Source organism: Podarcis vaucheri, assembly GCF_965113315.1.
Source record: "Podarcis vaucheri genome assembly, chromosome: 12".
NCBI lineage: Eukaryota > Metazoa > Chordata > Lepidosauria > Squamata > Lacertidae > Podarcis > Podarcis vaucheri.
The window spans coordinates 37378239-37406168 of record NC_138750.1 but is presented as its reverse complement, the minus strand read 5'-3'; the positions used below and the strand labels follow the sequence as shown (position 1 = coordinate 37406168).

The following is a 27930-nucleotide window of genomic DNA, read 5'->3' as shown; positions in this document are numbered from 1 at the left end:
CTGTGTCTTTATTTACTTCTGCATGAAATCTGCTTTAAGACTAGTTCTTTGAACCAAATATATTTAGATTGCTTCTACAACATTACATATTGAAAATTCCAGGTTTTTTATTGTATTAATGATTTGGGCTTGTAATAATAATTAAACACTTTTAGTACAATTCATAGGTAAGTGACACAGCTGAATCTAAATAATTTATACATTAAAGTAGAATCAACAAATGTTTGTGTAATGCATTCAGGTATCAGTTCTAGTTTGCAGTCTGAGCATGTCAGCGCTGTAGAGTATTGAACTGTCATGTTCATCTCCACAGCTGGTTGTTCGCACAGCTGAGCTAGCAACTACTATAGGTCTTCGCTAGCAGACGCTTGTCTGATAAACATCACCATGTCTACAGATTGTCAATGGTGGCTATGCTGGGAATATTAGCTTCCATTACTCATGCCTGAATGCCTTTACCAGGCCAACAGTCTGTGGCTTGTATCCAATGCTTGTCCTACCCAGAGTAAACCCATTGAAATTAATGAACCTAGGGTCAGCAGTGTAGCATTCGTTGATTGGCTATCTGGTGCTGTTGTATTGTCACACTGGCCCTGATATCTCTGACCGACTTGAACACAAAGCCAGTAAGAAGAACCCTGTTCTAAAATGGGGTGGGATGTGTTGAAGTGCTTCATTGAACAGGCGCAAAATGGCACAAAACTATTACTTTTGAAGAATATTTCAGGTCCATGAAAGCTCCTGTTTAATGCTGAGAATAGTTGTTGATGAAAATTCCTAGTAAAGACTTGAGTTGAGTGCATCAGCATGGTAGATTTATCTGCTGTTCCGCACAAGTATGATATAAAAGTTACTGGGAAATATTCCCCAATGATTGGATTAAGGAAAATTTGTAGATCAGATGCACATGATTTACCTTAATGTATAATGGAGTTTAAATAATTTTCCTATCCCCAGGCTTTCTTCAAATCCCAATTCTTTCCTAGAGTTTTTTATTTACTAACAAAAATTTTATTTGAGATTTGTCTTGTACCACTGCAGGATGAGGTTGACGGAAATGTTATTATTATGCAGTTTCCACTGATTTGGGTCCAAAGTGTGTATCTGGAAATGTTTTACCAAGTTTATGTAGTAAAGATGTTAATGATTTTACAGAGCACAAGTTAAAACTATGTCAAACTAGATAGTTGAAGGAATCTTAGTGTTTTCAAATAAGGACGGTATAAATGCTTTTTAGATTGTAATTTGCCTAAAGGGTTGATTAATTTTAGGCAGATTCCTAGTATAGCTTCTTCAACCCAATTTGCAATGCTATTTGCTTGTTTCAGAATTTAAAAGATGTTGCTGACCTCCACACCAAGTGTTTGAAGGGGGGCAGAAGAAGCACCACCCCACTAAGAACAACATGGGAAATACAACTACTAAATTCCGCAAAGCACTTATAAATGGAGATGAAAATTTGGCCTGCCAAATATATGAGAGCAACCCTCAACTAAAAGAATCTCTGGACCCTAATATTTCTTATGGAGAACCCTACCAGCATAACACTCCATTACATTATGCTGCCAGGCATGGGATGAACCGAATATTGGGGTGAGTATTGTTGCTTTGTTCATAGTGTTTCTAGATGTGCTAAGTGACATATCATGTGCTTTGATATAATCATAATCTAATGTAGTACTACCTTTTGATGTACAAGTTCAATATTTTGCCATGGATAACCTCTTTACACTGGCTCCAGTTCCAATGTGCACATATGCTCCAGAATAGTTCTAAGATGAGGGCATGCATGTTTGATTTCTTATCCTCATAGCCCTAAAAGGTTGCTGAAGACCTTGGTGGTATTTACTTTCAGCTCAGGAGTTGCTCTATGTAGGCCAGTGTTCAAATGAACATAACTATGCTTCTTTCTTTTCTATGGAAAAGTCGGAGTTAGTACAAGAACACTGTATTGTGCAAGTGTTTGTAAAATAAAGACTGCAAGGATATGATGCTTGCTCTACTTGCAATTTTGAGAAAGGGATGAAGCTTTCATCTTTAAGTGGTGGAAGGCAGCACTTCAAGAGCTGCAATGTATCTGCTGTGCCAAATATTTGGAAAAGAGAGGAAAGGTAGTTTTTTAAAGCATCAATCCTCTGTTTCTGGAATTGCAGTTGATCTTCCCTGTGGCAGATGCTTCTGGAACAAACAAGATCTAATTAAACCAGACTGGTTATTAAATAATATAAATTCTTCAGTGTATGCCTTATAGTGTATGGCCCTTTGGTTTAACATTTTTTATTACACATAAATTCTATTTGTGGCTACCAGGAAGCTACAGGATATTAATATTATCAGGAGTATCTTAAGAAAACAGCTTCCTGTATTTATAAACACTGGTACAGAGCAGTTTAAAACAAAGATACAAATCATCCTGATTCAGTGAGTCATAAAGCAATATTAGATTATGCAGTATATTATCAAATAGTCATTACAGGGCTGCATTTTTAAATGACAGTATGAGAAGATCTAATATAATAACGCCAACAACATTGAGTGGGATTTCTGCCAGGCTTCATCAAATAGGATGTATGGAAACAAGGAAAGTCTTCCGGCTACAGAATAGCCCATTCATTTAAAAGTTTGCAGATGAGAAGATGCCTCTCTTTTGCATTTGTATTAGAAGTATGATAAATGTATTAGAAGTACTGTTTTGGCCTGAATATAAACCACACTTTTTTTTCCAAATTCTGACTGTGAAAAATTAAAGTACAGCTAAAATTTGTGACCTAACAAAAATGGGCTTTTACAATATTGCTGCTGAAACAGACATACAGTAAAACAGAATAGGTGTGAGTTCCTGTGGAATTTTAAGGGAGCGGCTTATATTCGAGTATTGTCTTTTTTTTTCCCTTTCCCCCCCTTGAATTTTAAAGGTGCAGCTTACATTCGGGTCAATACAGTATTTATAAATGTATTAGAAGTATGATAAATACTTTTAGTGGGGCAGGGAAGCTGAAAAAGAATTCACATCTGGCAACCAATGTTGAGTGGGGCAGATGAGTCTAAAAAGCCCAGGACACAAATTTCCATGGCCCTCTAGCAGCTATGGTGGTTCACTTACCAGAAGTGATTATTTAGCGTTAACTCTGGAAGTGTATATTCGATTCTGACCAAACTAAGCCTCCTAGGAGATTTCCAGTTTATATATGATTTTCCTCAATCTTTACTGTATCTTTACTGTACCTTTATTTCCCATGTCATTATAAAAATCTGCTTCTTATTTACTGCTTTATTTCTTTACTTTCTCTGTATAGAACTTTTCTTTTTGTAAGAGATGGCAACCCAAATAAACGAAATGTGCACAATGAGACCTCTATGCACTTGCTTTGCATGGGGCCTCAGATTATGATATCGGACGGAGCTCTTCAGCCTCGATTGACACGGCCCTTTGAAGATGATTTCAGAAGAGCAGATTGTCTGCAGATGATCCTGAAATGGAAAGGAGCAAAACTTGACCAGGGAGAATATGAAAGAGCAGCCATTGATGCCGTTGATAATAAAAGAAATACACCTTTGCACTATGCTGCTGCCTCAGGAATGAAGACCTGTGTAGAGGTAAAATTCATATAAATAGTAATCAAAGTAATGATGGAGCATACACTTGTTTCAAAAAACTGAAGCTCTACTTTAAGGGCATTTAATATTGTATCTAAAAATATATAAATGGCAAAAAGAAGTGACATCATCTTATTCAGTGCGTACTGAATAAATTTATTATATTTATATCCTTACTTTCTTTCATGGTGAAACATAAGACAGTGTACATTCCCTGATAGTGTTTCATTCATGCACTGACCAGATCCTGTGCATGTGCCAATACCAGTTATTATGCTAAAAAAAACACCCACCTCCTATTTATTCTTTTTTTATCACTTGCTTTGGGGAGTATTGCTTTTGAATATTGTGTTTAAATGCAAACTGTTAAATTCCCAATGAGACAAACAAATTCCCAATGAGATATTTGAAATTTATTGTATATTCCAGTTAATTGACTGTTCTTAATACAGTGTTGCACGCCCCCAAAAAAAGCTTAGTCTTCCATATCAGCAGTTCGCAAATAACATTTTTTTCATATTTGACCTTGTCCTGTTGCTCACCTGAAAGTTATCTCCACGAGCCCCTTAAACTTCAGACATAAGTAGGACTCGCTGCTTGAAAATGTAATAGTCCATTTGTGTATTGAAAGAAGTTTCACCATGGTATATTCACCAGAGCTATTTGCAGTGCAGCTGCTTAAATAATTGCTCAAGTTACATTCCTTCCAGGTGCTACCACCCACTTGATCTGTTTTTTAGGCTTGCCTTAATTTGTCAGTGGAATCTTGCAGAGTGACCAGTCAAGTTCTATACACTTGCATAGGTACCATGACATAAACAGCTGCTGCTGTTGATGCAAACTCTTCCTTACTTTCTTGCCAGTGTTTATTTGCAGGAAAGCTAGACACAGTGTTGTGCCAGTCAGTGATAGATCAGAAAGACCTTTGAATTGTCTCAAAAGGACTTGTAGGGGCTGTTCCCTTGCAATGCTGGGAAAGGAGCAATTGCTGTCAGAAGCTGTTGTACTGGAAATTGTAGTGTATGCTCAATTTGACGGACCATCTGCCTGATCTTTTGCCAGAATTACCATCATGGAAACAGGCTGTTAAATTAGTTTAATATGGACTTTGAAATACTAGTTCATATCAACTTAATACCAATTTACAACTTTCACCAAATAAGCTTCTATAACTTATAAAACCACTTAAAACTGTTTTAAGTATATATGTATAAACATTTAAAAATAAAATGACACTTTGTACTAATCCCAATTTAAAAAGAAGTTTGCTCTTTTATAAATTTACCATAAATTCATATGGTTGAGGAGCAGCAGATAGTATCTTCTGAGAGCAAGATGTTCTACGCAAATGCCTCATCACATGGTAGGGAATTGTATGAGCCAGGGTTATCAATGGACTTGTAACAGAATGGAAAACTAAAGATGTGTAAGATAATAAAGGGGAGAAATTGGAAACCAGGGGTGGAGGGAAGTCTAGAAGGGATGAATAAGTAAGCACCGTATTTTTCGCTCTATAAGACGCACCAGACCATTAGACGCACCTAGTTTTTGGAGGAGGAAAGCAATAAAAAAAATATTCTGAATCCCAGAAGCCAGAACAGCAAGAGGGGTCGCTGCGCAGCGAAAGCAGCAATGCCTCTTGCTGTTCTGGCTTCTGGGATAGCTGTGCAGCCTGCATTCGCTCCATAAGACGCACACACATTTCCGCTTACTTTTTAGGAGGGAAAAGGTGAGTCTTATAGAGCAAAAAATACGGTAATTTGGATGCTAAATTGATAAATTATTGAAAATTGAAAATAAAATATGGGGGGGGGGAGAAAAAAAGAATTGCATGAGCCAAGCCTCCATGCAATCAGAATCAGAATTCATTCATCTAGAGCGGCTGGTCTAGTTTGCCTATAATGCTGAACTAGGATACAGCTGAGATCCAGCACCAAGGGCCTTCTGGTAGTTCCCACACTGTGAGAAGTAAAGTTACAGGGAACCAGGCAGAGTGCCTTATCGGTAGTGGTACCCACCCTGTGGAATGCCCTCCCATCAGATGTCAAAGAGATGAGTTATTATATATATTTTAGGAGACATCTGAAGGCAGCCCTGTATAGGGCTTTTTAAGGTTTAATGTTTTACTATGTTTTTATATATATGTACATGAACCTCTGTCTCCAATAGGTCCCCTCTCCTCCCATATGGCTAGGAGAAATAACAAATAACAACCCATAATTCAGTTTCTCTTTCCGAAACTTGACTTGTGGTTTAAAATATTATAGCAATTGCAGACAAGCCAGCTTCAAACCATGGGTTGTGAAGGTGACTTCTTTAACATCCTCTAGTTTATTTTAAAGCAAAATTTCTCGTTTGTATGTAATGACATGACAAAAATCTGGGAATGCAGATATGAATCCTGATTTTGTCCTCCTCCTAACTATGTGGGAAGACAAGAGAGTACTCAGGCGCAAGGCATCATTCAGGCTCATGCACATAATACAAAATATGGTTTAGCATTATGTGTGAACCAGCCCACTAATTCACATTTAGACGTTTTCTGTGTTTTGGGTGGAAAGGAATTGTAATACTTATCCACTACACAAAACTCTGCACTTGACTTGAGGAATGTAAGAAACTGGGGCATGGTGAACATAACTACCAGACTATCTGATAAAGGGAAGTCTTCTTTCTACACATAACTGTTAGTCTCTTTCTGCACAAAACTGCTCCATTTCATTTCTACAATCTGAGAAAAGTCTATGAATATTGACAGCATGTTACTGTGATCTAATCCTTGAATAGCTCTTGGCTGTTTCTCCACTAATTGTAATGTGCCTGTTTTTATTGGAGAGGAAGGGGAAGTATAAATACATGTTTTCAAAATCATGAAGGTTTGATTGTCAAGTGAAAAATGAGACATTTCTGAAATCTTCTAGAATTAGCATATTGATAAACAGTTCTTTGTATGCATTATTTCTTTCTATTACAGTCAAATTAGCCCTTTCAAAGCAGATCTGCATTTTACTAATGTTTGGCCAACATTCTCAAGCTGGGTTGATTTCTTTATATCAGTGCTGTTGCTTTATATCTAGAAAAAGAATATTCTCAGTGATTCCCTCCCCAAAGTGAGCAGCTTGAAAAGAGAGCAGGAAAAGGGACTAATGTTCATGTGTGTGATAGGAACAGAATTTGGGGAGATTGCCATTTTTGCCTAAGACAGGAAAATACACACAGATGCCCCATATCTCAAAATTACAGAAAAAATAAATAATGTGCATGAAATCTTGTAGGCTCAGTGATCTAATTCTAAACTCTGATGCCATGTGCAGAGTTGCCATTCAAAAGGGTTTTTGTGTGTGTGTATCAGCAATCAGTTGTTGCTTCAATATGCTTGTCTTTTGTGAATGAGTAAAAACATGTTTAATGGTGGAACATTAACCTAGTATTTATATTGTGGAATTTTTAGTATTACTTGTTGATCTTTTCAAATATTTCTAAACTTTAAGTGTTCGCTAAAGGCTAACAATCTCACTACGTACCCTCCTTTATTCTGAGGGGTGTCTATATTTCTGCTGAAAAGGAACTTAGCCAAAGTTATACTCTGAGTAGACCCATTGAAATTAATGGACATAACAAACCTATTTTCAGTTATTTCAGTGGATCTACTCTGAGTTGTACTTTGTTGGATGTAACCTATAATCTTCTCTGGGTTCACATGTCTGGTTTAGTTCTCTTTGTTCAGCATTCTTCCATTCTGCATAAATCGTTGGCGACAAATTTTGAGTGAAAAATAATTTCCAAGGATCTGTATTAAAATTAGCTCTTAAAATGGTTTGCATTAACTTGCAGCTTCTGGTAAAACATGGTGGAGACTTGTTTGCTGAAAATGAAAATAAAGATACTCCATGTGACTGTGCAGAGAAGCAACACCATAAAGAATTGGCACTCAATCTAGAATCCCAGATGGTGTTCTCGCGAGATCCTGAAGCTGAAAGTATTGAAGCAGAATATGCTGCTTTGGACAAAAGAGAGGTAAAATAAAATTTGTAATTGGTTACTCTGACAGGAGATGTGCATACTTGGGGAAAGGACTATCTAAAGCTCTTGAGTTGTTACTTTTTACCCGCTCCTTTTTTATTCATCCATTTGGGCTAGTATTGTCTGTTCTAATTAGCAATAGCTTATTTGTACAGCAGAGCTCTTTTACAGCACCTGGCACATCATATTTTTTTAAGCTGGAGATGCAGAGATTGAACCTGATACCTTCTGTATACCAAGCATGTGTTTTACACCCTTAAAACTGTTTAAACAGTTTGAAACAGCTGTAGAACACATATGTAGGAAGAGATACTATTGAAAATTTCTCAGCTTCATTGAGGCAAAAAAGCTGTTGGAAGGTTTATGTTGTTTGATCCAGAAAATTAGAGGAGATAATAGGCTTTCAGAAGTTAATGGCTTATAAACCTTCAAACTTCATCTCCAGCCTTAAACTTAAACTAACAAACCAAAGGGTTTATCAGTCTGTGAGCCACAACTCAGTTCTTTGCAGTTTAGGAAACTTCATGCAAATCAATCCTATCAGCAAAAAGCCTCTTTATACTAGTAGGTTGGAGCAGGTCAGACAGTACTTTCTGACATCTGTAATGGCTTTCTGGACAGGCTGGATTCCTGGTATAAGGGATTAGGAAACCTTTTTGCTTTCACTTCTAACTCCATTCTCCTTTTGCCTTACCTGGAGATTGAACTGCTAGCTTCCTCCATCCTGCTTCCTTCATCATGACAAAAAGGAATGACTGAACATGAGATCCTGCAGTATTCAAAGTTTGAAGGTTATTTGATTTTTCACAGTTGGAGGAGTTGCATCCAAATAACTGCACGATCTCCTGTTCAGCTGTTTACCTTATCACATAATGATTGGAAAAGAGCACAGAAATCCAAAACTCAGTTCCATTCTTTCCCAAGGAAAAATCCAGGGAGGATAGCTTTTAAAAACAGACCCTATGCTTTTTTATATACGAGTATCAAATTTAAGATGTAATTAAACCCAATAAAAGCACTGTAAAATCCTATTTATTTCAGTAACAAAGTTATGCATCTCTCTGTGTCTCATTCAAATTGCATAGCTAACTTGGGCAATTTTTTTTTAGTTTATAAAAGACTAATACATACCCTTGTTAATGTTGGGATACTGCCAGGGAGACATTGTCCATCATGACTCCACGTCGTCTCCGGACGTCCATCGATCTCCCATAGACACGCAGTATCAGCAATTAGCGACACGAGCTCCAGAAATAGCTTGCCACATTCCAGAGCTGATGCACGCTCTATCATCAGATAATGCACAGCGAAAGATGCACGCAGGAGAGTATTATTTACAAGTTTATTCAGCGTTGGTCAGAACAAAGAAAAACATGACTGCCTGCTTCAGTGTTCAGGCACAGAGAGAGAAACGAAAGCAAAGACAAAACATAAACTTCCTGTGAACAGGAAATACGCAGACTCTGTGACTCACGAAGCCTGCTCCCTTTTAAGGTGGAACGGAAATATCCTAACAGTTAAGTGGGAACCTGTTTAGCATTAAATGTAGTCTATGCATGTGCTAATGTGACAGAACCTTCCCTCCGCCATTCTGATCCCATCCTGTGAAGCAATTCTTGGTTGACTGTTGAGACAATGTGTAAGGAAAGTGTTCTTTAATATATACATGGGCTGATGTGATTTAGGGTTTTGTCAAAATAAGCACTTCAGATTGCCCCGAGAGAAGCCAAAACACACTCAAGAATATTACGAGAACAACCGGGGCCCACCACTGTCAATAGGAAAGGTGCCACTTTCTAAATTAAAGACTTATTTCTACTGCTACTTTGCTTTTCTGTTTCCTTTCACAGCCGTATGAAGGATTAAGACCTCAGGACCTGCGAAGGCTCAAAGATATGCTGATAGTAGAATCTGCTGACATGCTTCAGGCTCCATTGTTTACTGCAGAAGCTTTGCTGCGAGCCCATGGTAATCAGGAAACTATATAACATTCAATTTTAATATCAAATTTTGACCAAATGTATTAACATTTCCTATATGTAAATATGTGCTTTCGTAATAAAAAGAATAGTGTTCTATAAATGAAACGGATAGACTGTCAGGAACCTCGGCCAGGAATGATGGGATCAACAGCCTCTGGATGGCCACAGGTTGGCTACCTCTATTCTGCAGTGATTTTAATCATAAATATAATCATAAGCAGACACATCATCACCAAATCATTTCCATGTTCCTTTTTAACACTTTCTGGTTTTATTTTAAGACTGGGACAGGGAGAAGTTACTTGAAGCTTGGATGTCTAATCCTGAGAACTGCTGCCAACGTTCAGGTGTTCAGATGCCAACACCACCTCCTAGTGGGTATAATGCCTGGGACACACTTCCTTCACCAAGAACTCCTCGGACAACTCGCTCTTCCATCACCTCCCCAGATGAAATCAGCCTCTCGCCAGGGGACATTGAGACAACTATGGTATGAAGAGTGATCTATACTGGTGTGGGAGTGTGTGTGTGTGTGTGTGTGTGTGTGTGTGTGCATCCCCAAAAATGTTTAATTCTTGTGATAACTTACTGCTTCTGGAACAAGAATATATTTTGTGTGAATAATTGTTATAAAGGAATTGGTTGGAAGTTTAAAAGTTGCACTCCTGCAACATTTCTGGACTGCAAAAAATCTATTACTGATTTTTCAGCTATATGATTTTTCCAGCATATAAAAGAATCAGATGTTGATTTTCCTTAATATGTTTTGTTAAATTTGGTATTTTGCCACTCTTGTCTACAAGAGAAAAACGTTTTTCCTACTGATTCGTGTTTTCAGGTAGTTTGAAGGGTATTGTGCTCACACTGTGAAGCAAGATGACTCCTTAGTGGTGGTAAAAGGTTCCGTTCCACTTTGTCCAGAACTAGGTTGCTATCAACATTCTCCACATACGGTTTGCCTTTTTTGCATTAAGTCCCAACTTCTCCTTTGGTGGCAGCATTAATTTCCCGATGACCATTACAGGAACTTGGCAAGCCAAGGAGTCAGTCCCTTTTCAAGTGATTTTATGGCCCTCTGTTCTTAATGCTAGAGGCAAAGCCTTCTCCTTCCCATAAGTGTGGACTTCCATTAGATAACAATAATAATACTAGGCAACAAATCAACTGACCAATACTTGAGTAAACATATGTACAAAGGTATCCTATGAAGGCCTACTTTTGCTATGTATAGTGTGTCACTCAACACACTCAGTTTAAAACAATTTTAAAATGTACTCAATTATTGCCATCAGTAAGAGTATGGCTATGATCCAGGTATTAAGCACTCCCAAGAGCTTACATATGTCTTTCTTAAACATCTTTTCTTTGAACTGCAATCTCCTTGCCATATCAGAAACTTTTAAAAAATGCATTAGTTTCAAATATGGTTTGCAACATTGCATGACGGGTGCTGTTTGAGAAATAGAAGCTCCTCAAACCTCTATTAGACATGCAGAAACAGTATTGGTGTGCCTTGGATCCCAGCCTGTACTGTGAAGAGAGGGAAAGAGAGAGGTGCCAGAAAGGAAATCTTCATCTAGCAATTTTAAAACGACATTGGATTAACTGTCTCTTTGTGCTCTCCACATCTGTGTGAACGACAGTGTAAAGGGTCTTGTTCCATCTCTGGTGGAACCACTGTAAGATGGTTGAGAGATGACAGTTTGTGTAAGAAATTGAAGTTGTTAAGTTGTTGTGCATTTTGTAGCTCAGATTGCATGAAATTATATAAAGTGTATGTTGGAAAATTGAAATTGCTGCAGTGTGTTGTGTGGAAATTTCTAGATTTTTCACTTCTGTTATATTTTGTTTCTTAAGCATACTTAAACTCTCTCTGCCCTGCTTCCTGTCATTTCCCCCAACTTAGGAAACAACATTCTCTTTGTCTGCATTTTAAAGGTCAACCCACTAATACCCAGATAGATTATACGGAACCTCACTATGTAGGTTTGTTTGCACCAGTCTATAAGATCAACACAGCTTTAATATACGAAAGGTCTTTTATAATTATTGGAAAAGCTCTTTTGAAAAACAGTCTCTCTTTTTTAAAGATTCTTCAGCAGTAACTGCAGCTGGAACAGATTTGTGCGCAATGATCAAGATACTTCTTTTTTTAAAAAAAAGAGTAGGCTAGGTTGTTTCAATATTTACTTTGTTGTCATTTATCTGATTTTATCCTAATTATTTAAATGAGGCACCACAAGGATTTTATTGTATGTGTGTGTGTTATAGCATATATGTTCTGTATCGCTATTATTAATGTACAGTGAAGGTTTTGTACCACCCCTACTGAAATGGGAGGAAAAGCTAGGGGAAGTTGTTGGCAAATGTTATCCTTTGTGTTGAACTGAGGACCAAACTAAATGTGATATTATATTTGTCCTTGTATTTTATGTACAGGTTTTTAAAAATGCAAATAGCAGCAGCTGGTGAGAGTTGATAATTCCTGGGAACAAAGCAGGCATGCAGGGATAATTTAACCCTTTCTCCCCTGATGTGGACCTGAGGGGGGGAAATTCCTCTGAAACTGGTGTAGGCTTTGGAGGAAATTACCCATTGATGTCAATGAAGGAACCGACACCCCCCCTTCCCGCCCAATAGGGATTTTCCTCAGTACAGCAGCGGCAGGAAAGGCTTAAATTATTGCTCCACACCTACTATGTTTCCAGTAATTATCAGCCTCTCCAGCTGATGCTATTTATATACATTTTTACAGGGGCACAAAAGGGCAGCCTGTAAACGTTCCTATAAATAAAAGATGTGTTTAATATTGCTCGCGTGAGCTGACTTGTAAAAGAATGATTCATATAGAGTTGCTATTTCTCACCTTCACAAATCAAACATCATTATCTGCATATTTAATACAGATTCCCGCCCCCCAACCTGTGATTGACTCGTGTATGGCTGCTTATATGTGTGGCGCCAGGAAATAAATAGATTAAACCAAGAAATGGTGGGAAAGAGCTGGAGAGCCCTTGTGGCTCAAGAGGAGACCCTCCACAGAGCCCCAAAAAGACTTCAGTGAGGGTGGAGGAAGCTCCAAAGAAACCAGAGGCACAGTGGAACTTTGTTTAGGCTGCTCAGCCTCCCTTCCCAGCAGCTGATGCCAGCATCCTCCAGCTTCCAGCCAGCCCCAGAGCTTCAACTCTAGTTGAGGAAAGAGAGCTGGAGAACAGGAAAAAGGGGCATTTAGAGGTGCTCCCCACTTAACGCGATGGTGGTGACACAGATGGTGTCTGATTTGTGGAGGTGAAAAATAGCAACTCTATATATGAATCAGCAATGCTAAACACATCTTTGCATTTATTTTATTTATAGAAACGTTTATATGCTGTCCTTTCATGCCACTGTGTGTGTGTGTCTGTCTCATCAGCTGGGGGTAAATTAGCAGTAACATTACACAAATTTTTTGGGGAACAGTCCCCTTCCACATGCTAAATTCTAGTGTATCTGGGGGTAATAAAATCCATTTGGGTTGTTTCAGAAGAATGGCAAATAAGTTTGCTTCTCTGAATCAGTTTGTTTGAGAAAATGAATCAGTTTGATTGAGAAAATGATGGGACCATTCTGTGGCAAGGCCCGAGACCAACATGCTAGTGGTGGCAGGGCCAAAAGCAGAAGTGGGTGGAGCAGGAAATGTTAATTTACATTCTAGCAAGGCAATAACGCACTATGAGGGTGGGAAACAATGTTTGTAGGAGATGTGGCATGTGGAGAAGAGTTATCTATTGGGAGAGTGTGTGACTTGGTGAGAAACTTGAGAGCCAATAGAGAGTCCTGGAGGACTGTGTTGGGCCCCTGGGCATGAGGTTCCCATTCCTGATCTGTGGTGCTGTAGATTGTGATATTGCCATAGCAGAGAAACTCGGCCACCAGCTGAACATTATAAGAAAACAAGGTGTCAGGTGACTTTTTTGCAGCATGGAATACTTCTATTGCTTATAGTAACAAAAGCAATTTTGTGATATTGCCCCCTACACTCCTTTCTCAAATCTGGGGGGCAGGGACGACACTTATATCACAGGATCAAATTTTGTTTGTCCCTGTACATTACATGGGCTCTGAAGATGAACAAACAAACAAACAAACAAAAACTCCAGATGTAAAATTCAGTTGGTAGCCCTGAGATTGTTTTTTCATTCCAGGCACTTTCTGTGCACTGCAGGTGTAATTTTACTCCCAGACATCTAGGTTTGGATTAATATGCCTTAATTACATTATTTCCAAGTAGTGCTTTATTTCTGAACAAATATGAGGTGTAAGTGACTAACCAATGGATATTTTTGTTATGTTGACAATTGTCCAACTTGGCATCTTGGCATCACAACGGGCCACTCAAGTGATCACTTAACTAAAAACACAAAACACTTTTTCTAAAACATACTGTTTAAGTTTTATTATTTTTTTTAAAAAAAGGCTGTACAGGCTACAGGTTAATCATCCCTATTATATAGTATTTGAAATATTTTCAAAAATAATTTTCTTCTTTTATCTATAGTGTGAAATTTGCATGTGTAACATTTCTGTATTTGAAGACCCAGTGGATATGCCTTGTGGACATGAGTTCTGTAGAGCATGCTGGGAAGCGTAAGTATATATTTAGGCATTTTTATATAAAAATTGTCTCTACTGGGGGGGGGGATTATCCTACTTAGTAAACTAGTAGTAATATGTCTTTATTTATTTTTAATGTTGGTTTGTTCATGTCCCTAGGATTCTATTCCAAAGACAATTTAATTTCCATTTTAGATGCTGGCTGTCGTTAAAAATTAGAGTTGCCCTAGAATGGAAACATTTTTAAAAATTAAGCAAAGATTGTGTGTCTTCTGTCTTTGCTCTAGTATGAGCCTGAAGTGGATTTGAAGCTTATGAAATATTAAAACTACTGGGCACAAAGCGGGGAATGTGGAAGTCACAGTATTTACTATGATGATGTCTGTTCCAACCCAACAATTCTATGATTTTGCGATGTGCCTCAGAACCACTTTCTGGGACATTTTGCAGCCCTTGCAGGACCAGTTCTGTTTCTGTAATCCAAAGGATCCTAAGGAGTTGACTGTCCCTTATAAAGTCTGACTTAGCTGAGAAAAGAAGCCTAAGGAGAAAATCTGGACATAAAGTGATCTGGCCATGAGATGCTGTTATCTTGTATTATTAAAGTTAAACATAATGCAGTTCCATCATGCATGTGGGGAGAGTTTCTTTGGACAGAAACCCTATCCAGCTTTAGCATGGGGAGATTATCTAAGTCACAGCTACTAAGTCAGTTTCTATTCTAGTTTTTCCTTGAGACAAAAATTGCAGACATAAAGTTCATTCTGTCAGCTTTCCGTGACCAAAATATTCCACTTCTTAATGTGATATGGTACTTTTTGACTCATGCTATGCCCCCCACACAAATCCGTAAAGGGCTGCTAAAAGTAAACCCTTTCAATATATTTTAGATCATTCCTTTTGATACTCCACTGTGTGCCCACATGCTCAGAGGCTTCCTTGTTCTGTTCAGTATTGTAGAATGCTCTGTGAGTTGCTGACTCAGAGCCTTCCCGAATACCTTGCAGAGCTTGTAAGGTAGTCATAATCTCTCTTTACTTACCTGCGAGGTTTAGGCATTAATAGGTTGATTTTTGCTCCCTAATTTTGGTGGAGTTAATATTTCCTGCTCAAACCTGATGAACATTTTAACAGATTTTTGAATATGAAGATTCAAGAGGGTGAAGCCCACAATATTTTTTGCCCAGCGTATGATTGCTTCCAGCTTGTTCCAGTGGAGATCATCGAAAGTGTGGTTTCCAAGGAGATGGATAAACGCTACCTACAATTTGACATTAAGGTAAACTGCCAGCGGCATGTGTCTAAAGTATCCATCTGAGATGATTATTCTGCCGTTATTAAAAATACTCTTAGAAATAAATGCATCTAGTATTATAGACAACTATTTCAAGAAATATTATGATTTGTTTTTGGTTTGTTAAATACAAATTATAACAAATGTTTTCCTGATAGCTGTTGCCCAAAGTGATGGTAGCTTAATGGGAGAAAGGTCACACTTTCACTTAGCCGCTATCTTTATTCAAGCCAAAAAGATCCTGACCCAGTAAAAAGAAAGAAAGAAAAAAGTATGAACTATTGCAAACCTTTTTCGTGAGTCAACATATCTCTTAAATGTACCAGTTGTTGCTCCTCAAATGATTAAACAGTTTGTAATTTTTTCAACCCACCACATCTGACACTTCAGTCACATTGCATCTAAGTACTACAAGTAGTTTTCCCATTAGTATTCAGCCCCAATTGAGATATAGTAATATTGCTCTCCGTAGCTAAATTTATTCCCCAATTCTACATGTTACAATCTTACTAGGAAGAGTTAGGCCCTCACAGTGCACCAGTGCCTGTAACTTAATGCTCCACTAATTTCCTATTTGGAGGTGGGGGGTGGAGAGAAAAGTAGGTGGGAACAGGAATCTTTCCCCCCCCCCAAAAAAAAACCTCGCTCTCCGCCTTTCAGACATTCCTTATTAATTTGTAGATTGTGCCAGATCGAGCTTTGTAAGCTTTTGCATAAAAAAATACATGAATGTTCCAAACAGAGTTCTTTGGCTGAGCTTTACATGTTGCTATAGCAAATAATTAAAATTGTATAATGGATAAAATGATTATCTTTTATAGCTATTTTAAGGCCTACACCTGTTCTAAACTGCAGAGTTTTGCACCATCAAATTGAGCTTTGTATCAGTTAGAAGGTCCTGATCGAAAATGGCAACTAATTTCTATCTCCTTTTGTTTTCAGGCCTTTGTTGAAAATAATCCTTCTATTAAATGGTGTCCTACACCAGCTTGTGAGAGAGCCGTCAGGCTAACAAGGCAAGGGTCAAATACAACAGGTTCAGAAGCACTTAGTTTCCCACTGCTAAGAGCTCCCGCTGTGGACTGTGGGAAAGGGCATCTCTTCTGCTGGTTAGTAATGCTTTCTTGTACATGATTTAAACATGATTGCTGATCTTTAAAAAAAATTGAAACCATGCCGTACAGTCCATGTACGAGCATTAAAATAATTGCCGTTTGTGGGAAACTCATCTCTGGTTTCATATAGATCTTTGTGCTCACATTGTGAAATCCTATTTTGAATTTTTCATTTCTCTCTTCATATTCAGACTCTTAAACCAATAAGGATTTTATCTGCTCAAAAGCACTTTTTGGTCTTCTAAAATTCAAGATTAGATTGATTGGGGGTATAAATCTTTTGCAAAAAGAGTATAGTTCAGTTAAATAATAATGGAATATAAGCAAATTGATCCTCTCAGGGTGAGCTAAGTATACATAGTCCTGCTTTTTCGGGGCGGGGTGTGGATAATTTTTTTCTCTGCGTATATGAGATATATATTTATATATAGACTTCTAACATAAATTCAGAGGTGAAGGAGCACCCAAAGCTGTTTTTTTTTTTTATTTCTAATATGACAGAATGTTACATTTTCCTTTCTACATTTTTTTTTCTTTTTGCTCTGGCGTTTGTGGCGTTTCACTTAACAAAAAGCATTTTAGAAGATTCTTCATCATTAGATCTAGAGAAAATTCCTTGCATCCTGCACTATATCAGGCTCCTCCATAAACCTATAATTCTGAAATGATGCTATTTTTAGTTGTTCTGTTTTTTGTATGTTGGATGTGTGGCAGATGTCTGAAGCTATTTTGCTGTATTTCCCGTAAAAAAGAGCGAGTCGTGACCAATCTGGAAATCATATTGACACATCTACACCCAGGCACCATCTGGAAACGATGCATCTTCTGCTCCAGAAATTTGATTGCTTCTTTGAAAACTAGAAACAATAATGAAATAAGCTCATGGGGTTGTCCTCTGTAGAAATCTCAGTTCCTGATATTAGTCCCTATTCAATTAAAGGGCAGGTGGAGTAGAGATGATATATTCAGTGACTGTCCCTATTTTTGACAAATGCATGTTCTCAGTCAGAAAATAGTGCTTAATTAAGTGACATTTACCCTAGTTACAGAAGACACTTCCTTTTTAAGCTGTTAAAGGTTGTGACAGATATTCTGTTATCTTTATAAAGCACTTCAACAATTTATAACGTTATTGCAATATTAATGCCAGAGCCCTTTCAAAAACCCTCCATCTCTTGTCCAGCTTGAAATTTGCTGTTAGGCAGTACACATGGTGACAGCCTCCCATCTGATACAGTGTGGCCTGGTGTCAAAGTGAGATTGATTGAGTCAAAATGCCTATTTCTGACCATTGCAATGCCTCTCCTCCCAGCACTTGCAGCCCTAAAATGTCTGAGTCACTAGCCTACTTTTATAAGTACATCTTCCTGTGCCAGCTAGAGTCTGGAAGGAGACTGACTGCTGTCTTCCTTCAGCTCTGCATGGATCTCTAAAGCGTCTAAGAAATTAAAAATGACAAAATGCTGCATGAGAGATCCTCACATTCTGCCACTATGAAGTGTTTGAGGAAAAGGTAAACATACATAGTAATGTTGTTCTACGCATACACATGACTCAGAAAGCCTTGAGCAGGATTTGAGAATCTTGATTCATAGTGGTTTGGTCTGTATTCATAAAAGAATGCAACTCTGTGTGAGAGAGAAAGAGACAGAAGAGAGTACTGTTAATATAAATCAATACTCAACTCAAGACTTAGTGGATTGCTAAATCGAATCATAACTCCAATCAACAGTTTAAATTACATAAGGGAGACTTCAAAGTGCACTTTGCAATTATGCACCTAAATTCCACTGCAAGTTATTGAGGTTTATATATTTTATGTCATTTATGCCTTGGGGTATTGTTTATGATTTGTTCTTCTGTATTGCTATCAGCTTTGGAATATCTAGTCATGTTAGCAAAACATATTATCTTATTTTTTTTCTTCCCGAATGAAGAACTAGTATTCTTGAATCCACAGTAAATAATAATAACAATAATAATATTAATAAAGAGTGAGTTTAATCCTCAGCTTATTAAAGCCTTGGATCAATTTTTCAGGGAGTGTTTAGGTGAAGCACACGAACCCTGTGACTGTGAAACATGGAAGAACTGGCTGCAGAAGATAACAGAAATGAAACCGGAAGAGCGTAAGAATGGCCATTATGGTATTTTTGTTAATTTGTAGAAATTCTGTGTTATTATTTATTACAGTATATTAAATTATGATTTGCACAATGGGCAGCTTGGCCTCCTAAGGGGAGTGTGGGCAAGAGTAAGGGTTATAGCTCGGTGGTAGCACAGCTGCTTTGTGTGCAGAGGGTCTGAGGTTCAATCCCTGTTATCCCCAGGAAGGACTGGGAGAAAACCCAGCCTGAAACTCTGGAGAGCCATTGCTCGTTTGCATGGGAAATGGTGAGCTAGATAGACCCATAGTCTGTCTCCTAAATCAGATTATGTAAGTGATGCAGAGAAACTGTAGTTTCTCAAACCTGCCTAAAATGAAATGGCATTAATAATGCACAGGTAAACAGCAAAGAATTTGAACTGAATTTTGACAGGTTGGACAGAGTTGCCTGTGGTGTATAGTTGTACATTTCCATTTTTGGGGAAGCTGAGCTTCAAAACTGAGAGCATTAAGTTTTTGAGAATGTAGACTTAAAATCCATAGTCACACCAAACAACATTCTTTACTCTGACCTCTGACACTTGACCTATTCCTGTGATTGTAATTTATTATAAACTGTTTCTAATGTTGTATTTTAAATTGTTGTGATCTGCCCTGGGACCTTAGGGTAAAGGGCAGGTGTTTAATAATAATGATGAAATAAACATGATGTAGACTTGGTTGATTAGGGTACAAGTAATTTCTAAGAAATTGAGGGAATTTAAAAATAAAATGTAAGGGGAATGCAACATTTCAACTACTCCTTATTAATCTGCAAAATATACTGTTCCTTGCTGGGAGTTGCAGTGATTAGTATGCTTTAATTTTGCGGGATGTTTTATGGAAATAACAGCTTGTTTATAATTAGTGGGCAAATTTATAAAGAGATATTGCAAAAGCTGGCAGTGAAAATGTGTGTGCTTCTAACCTTTGGACTGTGCATTATTTTTAGCATTTGTTGTGGATATTTGTAGTACCAGTCTCATAACACTGGTTTATGAAGAAATTTGAAAATCTTTTTCACCCTACAATAAGTGCTTAGGATGAGTTACAGTGTATTTAAAAATAGCCTAATCACATACTTGGAAAATTTAGAAAATGCAATGGTGAACTTGCTATTAACACACTATTACATGTACAAAACCTTAACATTATTTTTTCTTTTTCACAGTTGTGGGCGTTAGTGAGGCTTATGAAGATGCTGCCAACTGCTTATGGTTACTCACAAATTCTAAACCATGTGCCAATTGCAAATCCCCAATTCAGAAGAACGAAGGCTGCAATCATATGCAGTGTGCAAAAGTAAGCAAAGAGTCAAAATAATTCTACAGTTTATATAAATATAAGTAGAAATGTTTACTTCATGCAATGTATTAAAAAGTCCACAATATCCATTCTGGTGATCAGTATTTTGTTTATTTTTCTCATGAAATTTTATTGACGCTTTTTCATAAAACAACACAATAAAAACAAACTAATCTAATAAAGAGAAAAAGAAAATGCAAAGTCTGCTCTCAAAGGTAGATCTTAAACCTTGTCTCACACAGAAAGGGGTGGACCTTCCAGCTCTCACCTTGGGAGCTTCCCTTTCTTCTCCCAGCCTCCCTGCTGATCAGTATTTTGCTTTATCAAAAGAACTGCCTTTGTGTTGATTGCTCGATGGTGTGAGAAAGTAGTTTTTCTTGCAGTCTTCATTTTCTTTAACAGGTAACATCCATAGCACCCTCAGTTCTTTTTGACAAGAAGCATTATCTGATGTATTAATTTATCTATTTCGGATTGTATCCCATGTTAGTCATAATCAGAGTAGACCCACTGAAATTCATGTACCCAAGTTAATTTAAGTAGGTCTACTCTCAGTAACGCGGGTGGCACTGTGGGTTAAACCACAGAGCCTAGGACTTGTCGATCAGAAGGTCGGCGGTTCGAATCCCCGTGACGGGGTGAGCTCCCATTGCTCAGCCCCTGCTCCTGCCAACCTAGCAGTTCAAAAGCACATCAAAGTGCAAGTAGATAAATAGGTACCGCTCTGGTGGGAAGGTAAAAGGTGTTTCCGTGTGCTGCTCTGGTTCGCCAGAAGCGGCTTAGTCATGTTGGCCATATGACCCAGAAGCTATATGCTGGCTCCTCGGCCAATAAAGCGAGATGAGCGCCACAATCCCAGAGTCAGTCACGACTGGACCTAATGGTCACGGGTCCCTTTACCCTTTACCTTTACTCTCAGTAAAACTTAGTTGGCTACAAACCTTCATTATTAAATTCCTATCATGCACTTCCCTCTCCAAACAGAGATGTTTCAAGCAGCTAACAAAAACAGATCTAAAAATTATATAATATTTAAAATTCAGCAATATAACAAAATAGCATACAGCATTAAAACAGCATATAAACCAGAGCTGCCATAATTTTTTAAAAATGCATTGCAGTCTAATCAGTAAATTCAGAAAACCTGTTGAAAAAGATATGTCTTCGGATGTTGAAGGCAATGGAAGGCACAAGAGATTCTCATCATCTTAAAGAACTGGCTGATTCATTTGAAAGGAGGTAGTCCTTCAGGTATACTGGACTCAGGTATATAGGGCTTTAAAAGTGCAGGCATACCTCAGAGATACCGCAGGTTCGAATATCACAATAAAGCAAGTCACATAATTTATTTGGTTTCCCAGTACACATAAAAGTTCTGTTTACACTATACTGTAGTCTTTTAAGCCAGACCCACTAGCTGCAGGGGCAGTAGGGGAAAAATCCACCTACAGCCCTTTGAAGCGGACAGGCTGCCTGCAGCTACACTGCATCCTCATAATGAACAATATCTGCAAAGCATAGTAAAGTGAAATGAAACAAAACGAGGTATGCCTGTAATGATTAGCACCTAAAATTGCACTTGGAAACCAACAAGCATCCACTGCCTCTGATACTGTTGCATATGTAGTTGCATAATCCCAATATTTGGCACTGGTCAAGATTTTGGCAACAGCAGTCTGCACTAACAGAACTGTATGCAGGCCACTTAACCATAGAACTATGGGGGTTGCATTGAGATAATCCTCTGAATCATGTTCCACTTAGGGTCAAGCTAGACATGGAGTTTTAATTGTGTGAATGCAGTTTTAACACACACATTTTTTGTTATGTAAATAGCAGACATGGAGAAACCAATTCCAATAGACCCTTTGAATAACTGTGATGAAAACACAAATTGCTGTTGTTTTTAACATTCTAGGTCTCCTTTCAAATCTTTTAACAGAATTGGTTTAAGAAATTAGCTCTCTTTTTCCTTTTCAAGTGTAAATATGACTTCTGTTGGATTTGCCTTGAAGAATGGAAGAAGCATAGTTCTTCCACTGGAGGTTATTACAGATGTACTCGCTATGAAGTCATTCAACATGTAGAGGAACAGTCCAAGGAAATGACAGCAGAGGTAAGAAGCTAACAAATACTGAGGAGGTACAGAAGGGTAATTATCTTTGCCTTTCTTCTTAAGCTTTTTAATTTGTGCAATTCATTTGATTTTTAAACTTCAGGTATTTCACTGCTAACCAGAGTAGGGTCCAAAAATATGTTCACCTTGGCCGTCACACCTCCCTCTTCTAGCATTCATTTCTCATCTCCAACTTCACACTGTGCTTCAGAAAGACTTGGAAGCACAGCATAAAGTTGGACATACTCTCCACTTCTCCCCTGAGCCTGAAATTTGCACAAGAGGCAGAGGGTGTCATTTACTCTGTGCTTTGGAGACAATGCAATCCTGTGCATGCTTATTTAGAAAATGGTAAATCGCATTGTGTTCAATGGAGCTTGCTGCCAGAAACATATACAGGTGGTACCTTCATTCACAAACTTAATCCATTCCGGAAGTCTGTTCCAAAACTAAGGTGCGCTTTTTCATAGAAAGTAATGCAAAATGGATTAATCCGTTCCAGACTTTTAAAAATAACCCCTAAAACAGCAATTTAACACGAGACCATTGATCCATAAAATGAAAGCAATAAACAATGTACTGCAGTCACACAATCAATCAATCAATCAATCAGTAAGTAGCTGAACTGGGTTCCACACAGTCACAAAAGCAAAACAAAAAAGCTGCAAAAACAAAAACGCAAAATAAATAGCAAAAAACGACAGACCTCAGCGTTACACTCAAAACGAAAGTGTGGCACTCAAAAAGGAAGCATAACACTCAAAACGGAGCGTGTTCAGCTTCTGAAAAAAGTTCGCAAACCGGAACACTTCCAGGTTTGTAGTTTTTGGGTTCCAAGTTGTTTGAGTACCAAGGTATTTGAGAACCAAGGTTCCACTGTACATAGGATTAGTACCTGTTTTCTAAAGTACAGCACAAGGTCCTATCAACCATCAATGGTTTCATTATATAGTAAAATTCATGTTAAATTGCTGTTTTAGGGGTTGTTTTTAAAAGTCTGGAACGGATTAAACCATTTTGCATTACTTTCTATGGGAAAGCACACTTTGGTTTTGGAACGCTTTGGTTTTGGAATGGACTTCCGGAATGGGTTAAGTTTGAGAACCAAGGTTCCACTGTACAGGAAATGCCTAAGAAGCTTCCTAAAGTTTGGAACCCTTTGGGGTTTGTTTTTTAAATGTTTAGGTCTGCTTCACACTTTCTGGCTCCCATCCCATTATGGCCTTGGTAGCATAAGGATTGGTAGTTCAACATGCAAAGCCAGCAAATATATCTACCATTGCCTCGCTACAGAGCTGCGTACATGGCCACTGCAATTTCCCTGGTTAGGGAACCATCTTTTAGAGGCACTGTGATGCATATGGCAGTGGTCCTTTATACAACTCCCACGTGGAGCCACCAGTGTATGTACTTGATGCCGCTGTACAGGTGTGATCTAGCTGCAAGGCGGCTGGTAGCTCAACAGGCTCCCAAGAGCTTGATGTCCTTCAAGAAAGCAGCATCTTCACCTCACCAACACCTTGCATGCCCCTGCTGTGAAACTTCTGAGGGCTGCCTTAGAAAGGCAGAAGGAGGGGTGCACAAGGAAAATGTTACCCACCAAAGGATACAACGTAAGGCAGAAAAAAACTGGCTTAGGAGTTTGACTTAATAACGCCAAAGTGCAGTTTGACTTGTGAGATGTGTTAAGGTATATTTCCAGCTGGCTGATTTGTTCATACAGTATGCATCACTATGCTGCTTGTGAATAAAGCTCTATTATTCACATTTTAAATGGTTGATTGCCCATTTCCCTATGCTCATAAATGTTACATTAAGATAAAACTAGCAAGTCATTAATTTTTTTTATCTTTCTTTCCCGTAATTATTTTCTAGGCTGAAAAGAAACACAAACGATTTCAAGAACTTGACAGATTTATGCACTATTACACAAGGTTTAAGAACCATGAGCTCAGTTACCAAGTACGGTTGGAAATAGTTCTATAAAATTATTTTCCAGCTTTATTAGTTCAAAACAGTGTTTTTCACTTTTTAAAATTTTATCTTACTTTTAGTTAGAACAGCGCCTTCTAAAAACAGCCAAAGAAAAGATGGAACAACTGAGTAAAGCTCTTAGTGGACGTAAGTGTGCTGAGTTTATGTGATACATTCGGGTGCTCAGAATAATGTGTGTACACCAAAGCCTTTCAAAATCCAATTTATTTCTGGCCACTGCTTTTGTCCTTATCAAACTGAGCATTTGTGTGGCTTGATTTACTTTGATTAATGGGTGAACAAACAATATATTGCAGTATATGACATGTGCTTTATGTCTTCTAATCTAAATAAAGATATATTTTCTGCAATACCAGCTAGTATCTTCCCCAATCTACTTGTCATGCTGTTCCTCTCTGATACCAATCTGTTGCTTCCTTTTCTTCATTTATCTGTGCTGATGCTGAAAAGCAACAAGAAACTTTAGTTTCATGTAGGATCTCTTCTCTTGGGGAGTTAGTTCCTACCCAGCTTTTCCATCCTTGGCTATTCAGATCTGTCTCTTCTCTTGCACACGTTCTGATTTTAGTAGATGGTGTTCTATATGACATGGTTTTTCTCCTGTGAGTATAAGATGTCCTCACATGGGACTGCAACTGCCCCTAGCAACTGAAGGCAGGAACACAGACGCTTCAGAGAACTTTCTGCATCTTACCCAGGGATCAGCAACCTTTTTCAGCTGTGGGCCGGTCCACCGTCCCTCAGACCATGTGGTGGGCCAGACTATATTTTTTTTGGGGGGGGGGGGGAATGAACAAATTCCTATGCCCCACAAATAACCCAGAGATGCATTTTAAGTAAAAGGACACATTCTACTCATGTAAAAACACGCTGATTCCTGGACCGTCCTTGAGCCAGATTGAGAAGGCGATTGGGCCGCATCCGGCCCCCAGGCCTTAGGTTGCCTACCCCGATCTTACTCGATCTGAAGCCCTAAGTTCCTTCCTGCATTTGCTTGAAGTGGTCTTTAGAGTGCACTGTCCATCTTCTCTGTGTGCTCACGCTTGTATTTTGTAATTTCAGTGGGACTTCAATGTGAATTTCTTTTAATTTGGACTAATGTGACTATGCCATCTTGTGAATGCAGAAATCTGAATGCAGTCAAACAATGGACATAGAGCTTTTTCTGTTGAAAGCTAGATTAGGATTTGAAAAACAATTTTGATTTTGCACAAAACACTATACTCTGTTTAGAATAAGTTCTGCTGTTGCTGAAATAGTCATCACATCAGCAAATGGGAAACAAAATACTCTTTGCAATGCCTGGATTTCTCTTGCAGCTGAAGGAGGTTGTCCAGATACCACATTCATTGAAGATGCAGTACAAGAACTCCTCAAAACTCGTCGCATCCTGAAGTGTTCTTACCCATATGGATTCTTTCTAGAGCCAAAAAGCACAAAAAAAGAAATATTCGAACTTATGCAGGTAAAGGAGGCCCTTGTGTTAGTGGCTTCTGTGATTAATTTTTTACAGCTGACTAGTTGTATATATTGAATTGATATTTTCTAGTAATTCTTACTTGCTTCCCAGTAACTTCCTCTAGATTTGCATTCTTAAGAGCACAACTCAAAAGATTAAACAGATATGTACTGTATCCTATTGGCTTCAATGAAGAAGTGTTAGGGTGAAATACTATGCATACTTACCTGGGAGTAAGTTTTATTGAATTTACTTGGGTTTCTTTTTGAGTGGGTATGTATAGGATTGTACTATTAATTCTCCCATGGAAATCAAGGATCCTTAAAAGTGCCTTTAGAGTGTCATATCGTTGTTTTCCATTTTAGAAGTCGTAAGACTGTGTACCAATGAACAACAAAACATTTGGTCTTAGTGTAATGTGTGCTAAAAATGTCCTGCTCTAATTCCTCTCATTCTTCTGAGCAAAGATGGCATAGGTAGGATGTCTGGCAAGCATTAACATTTTATGGAGCCCTTCTGGAAGTCCAACTCCCCCCCCCCCTTTCTTTCTCTCTCTCTCTCTCTCTCTCTCCCTCCCTCTGTGTGTGTGTGTGTGTGTGTGTGTGTGTGTGTGTGAGAGAGAGAGAGAGAGAGAGAGAGAGAGAGAGAGAGAGATCATGCTCTTACCACTCTAGGAAGAAAGCCAAAGATCCATTCTGACTTGTTGGCTTAGGGCACCTAGAGCAGATGCTGCAAAACTCAAAAGCTTCTTCCCAATTTACTTTCAGGTTTGCTCCACTTGATAAGGAGCTACTTCAGTGATCTTTTCCCCAAAAAACAACCCACTTTAGTGTATTTTCAGGGTGGTGGCCAGGGCAGCCTTCTCCTTTACAAAGCTCTTAAAAAATTGAGGCTCCCTTTGGGCAGTGCACATTACTGCAGTTGCGTACTCTGTGAATGCAGCTGTCACTTGAGGTCCACTTAGTGGTTGAAGGCAAAATTGCTGCTCAAAAGAGAAGGGCCCTTCACAGGGGCCAGCCACCTTTGGAATCCTGTTTTTTATTTTGCCTTCACCAAATTGCTTCCCGTTCTACCCTTTGCCACTCTGTATTTGGTTCAGGCTTTTAGTTTAGCTCTTATTAATAATTTCTTTGTGTGCCTGTCCTGTTCAAAAATAGTTTTACATTCCCCCCCCCCTACACTCTCCCAGCCTCAGCTGCAGAGGGAAAAACTACTTTTTCTCCTTGCCCTCATGATAGGGCAGAACAACTTCAAAGCATCCCAGTCTACCCAAGCGGGACCCTGTCGCCTCTGATCTTATTCTGGATGAGGATGAACGGAGAGGGGAATGTGAGGTGGAGGAACCTGACTATTATAATCTCTTTCAGTACTTTCACTATCTGCTCCTCCTGTGTAAATTGGTGGTGGCTCTGGATCTGATGGCCACCCCTTCAACTTCCAGGGCAACTGCTTTATGTCTGAACTTTTTGCCCAAGACCAGAGTGGTAAAATTAACTGTGTTAATTAACACTGTAACTGAGTTGGATACACAAAGGCATGTGGTCAATGCGTATGATGCGTCGAAGCCTTCAATCATGGCTTGGGCTGCCTGAGTCTGCTTTCTGCATTCATGGTACAGTTTGCCTGAGTTTTTTAGTCATTACTGTTATTTTTTATTTAGAAGTTGGTATTATTGCTTGTTAGTTAGTGTTGGCTGTCACTCTCCTCTGTTCTGTTTCTACTTCCTTGGCTTGTCATAATAGAAAATTGAAGGAGTTTTGAAGATTCTCTTTTGAGAAGTAATTCTGCCTTTGACCACTAGGTGGTGGTCAAGTCCCACTTGGGGTCACCTCTCTGCATGCATAGAAATCCTGTTTCCAGGCAAGAACCCAAATGGTCTTTTCTGCTACCCTGTTAGAGTTAGCCACCTGTATGCAATTCTCTCCCAAATTTGGTTCAGCTTAGGCAAGTCCCACTGTTTCCTGGCTTACTCCTGCAGGCCAGCCAGAGAACAAAACATTGGGCATTTACCATTAATGTTCCTTCCAGGGGTTATACAGGAGGAAGCCAATTCCATCACTGACTCAGGTAGGTGAGTGGGTCATCTTTCATTCAGCTAAAACTCACCAGTCCTTACATCCTTGTATTCCAGCCATGCTCCCTCAGGAGGGAATTTTATTTTTCTTCAGACTTTTTCTTTCAGGCTGAACATATTATGCTCCAAGTCCAGCTTGGTTATGAGCAGAACTAGGGTTGAGCCTCAGGAATCAGAATAACCAAAACTATGCAATGTGATCCACCCTGTACTAGGCACCATTAATCCACT

At 38.6% G+C, this 27930-nt stretch overlaps 1 protein-coding gene across 5 annotated transcripts in view; it reads left to right on the top strand.

The window, feature by feature from the left end:
- The window catches only part of ANKIB1 (ankyrin repeat and IBR domain containing 1), a 46569-nt gene that overhangs the window by 12027 nt on the left and 6612 nt on the right, over window positions 1-27930 (top strand). For 4 of the 5 annotated variants that reach the window (XM_082194128.1, XM_082194129.1, XM_082194125.1 and 1 more), the window contains exons 2-15: window positions 1329-1593; window positions 3297-3597; window positions 7432-7614; window positions 9471-9588; window positions 9884-10092; window positions 14140-14228; window positions 15330-15474; window positions 16432-16598; window positions 18645-18751; window positions 19922-20052; window positions 22037-22171; window positions 24047-24133; window positions 24226-24292; window positions 25486-25631. In XM_082194128.1, the coding sequence (XP_082050254.1) occupies window positions 1406-1593; window positions 3297-3597; window positions 7432-7614; window positions 9471-9588; window positions 9884-10092; window positions 14140-14228; window positions 15330-15474; window positions 16432-16598; window positions 18645-18751; window positions 19922-20052; window positions 22037-22171; window positions 24047-24133; window positions 24226-24292; window positions 25486-25631 (2073 nt within the window). In that variant the 5' untranslated portion in view covers window positions 1329-1405. The remainder of the gene's footprint in view (window positions 1-1328; window positions 1594-3296; window positions 3598-7431; window positions 7615-9470; window positions 9589-9883; window positions 10093-14139; window positions 14229-15329; window positions 15475-16431; window positions 16599-18644; window positions 18752-19921; window positions 20053-22036; window positions 22172-24046; window positions 24134-24225; window positions 24293-25485; window positions 25632-27930) is intronic. The other variant, XM_082194127.1, reaches the window with a different exon arrangement.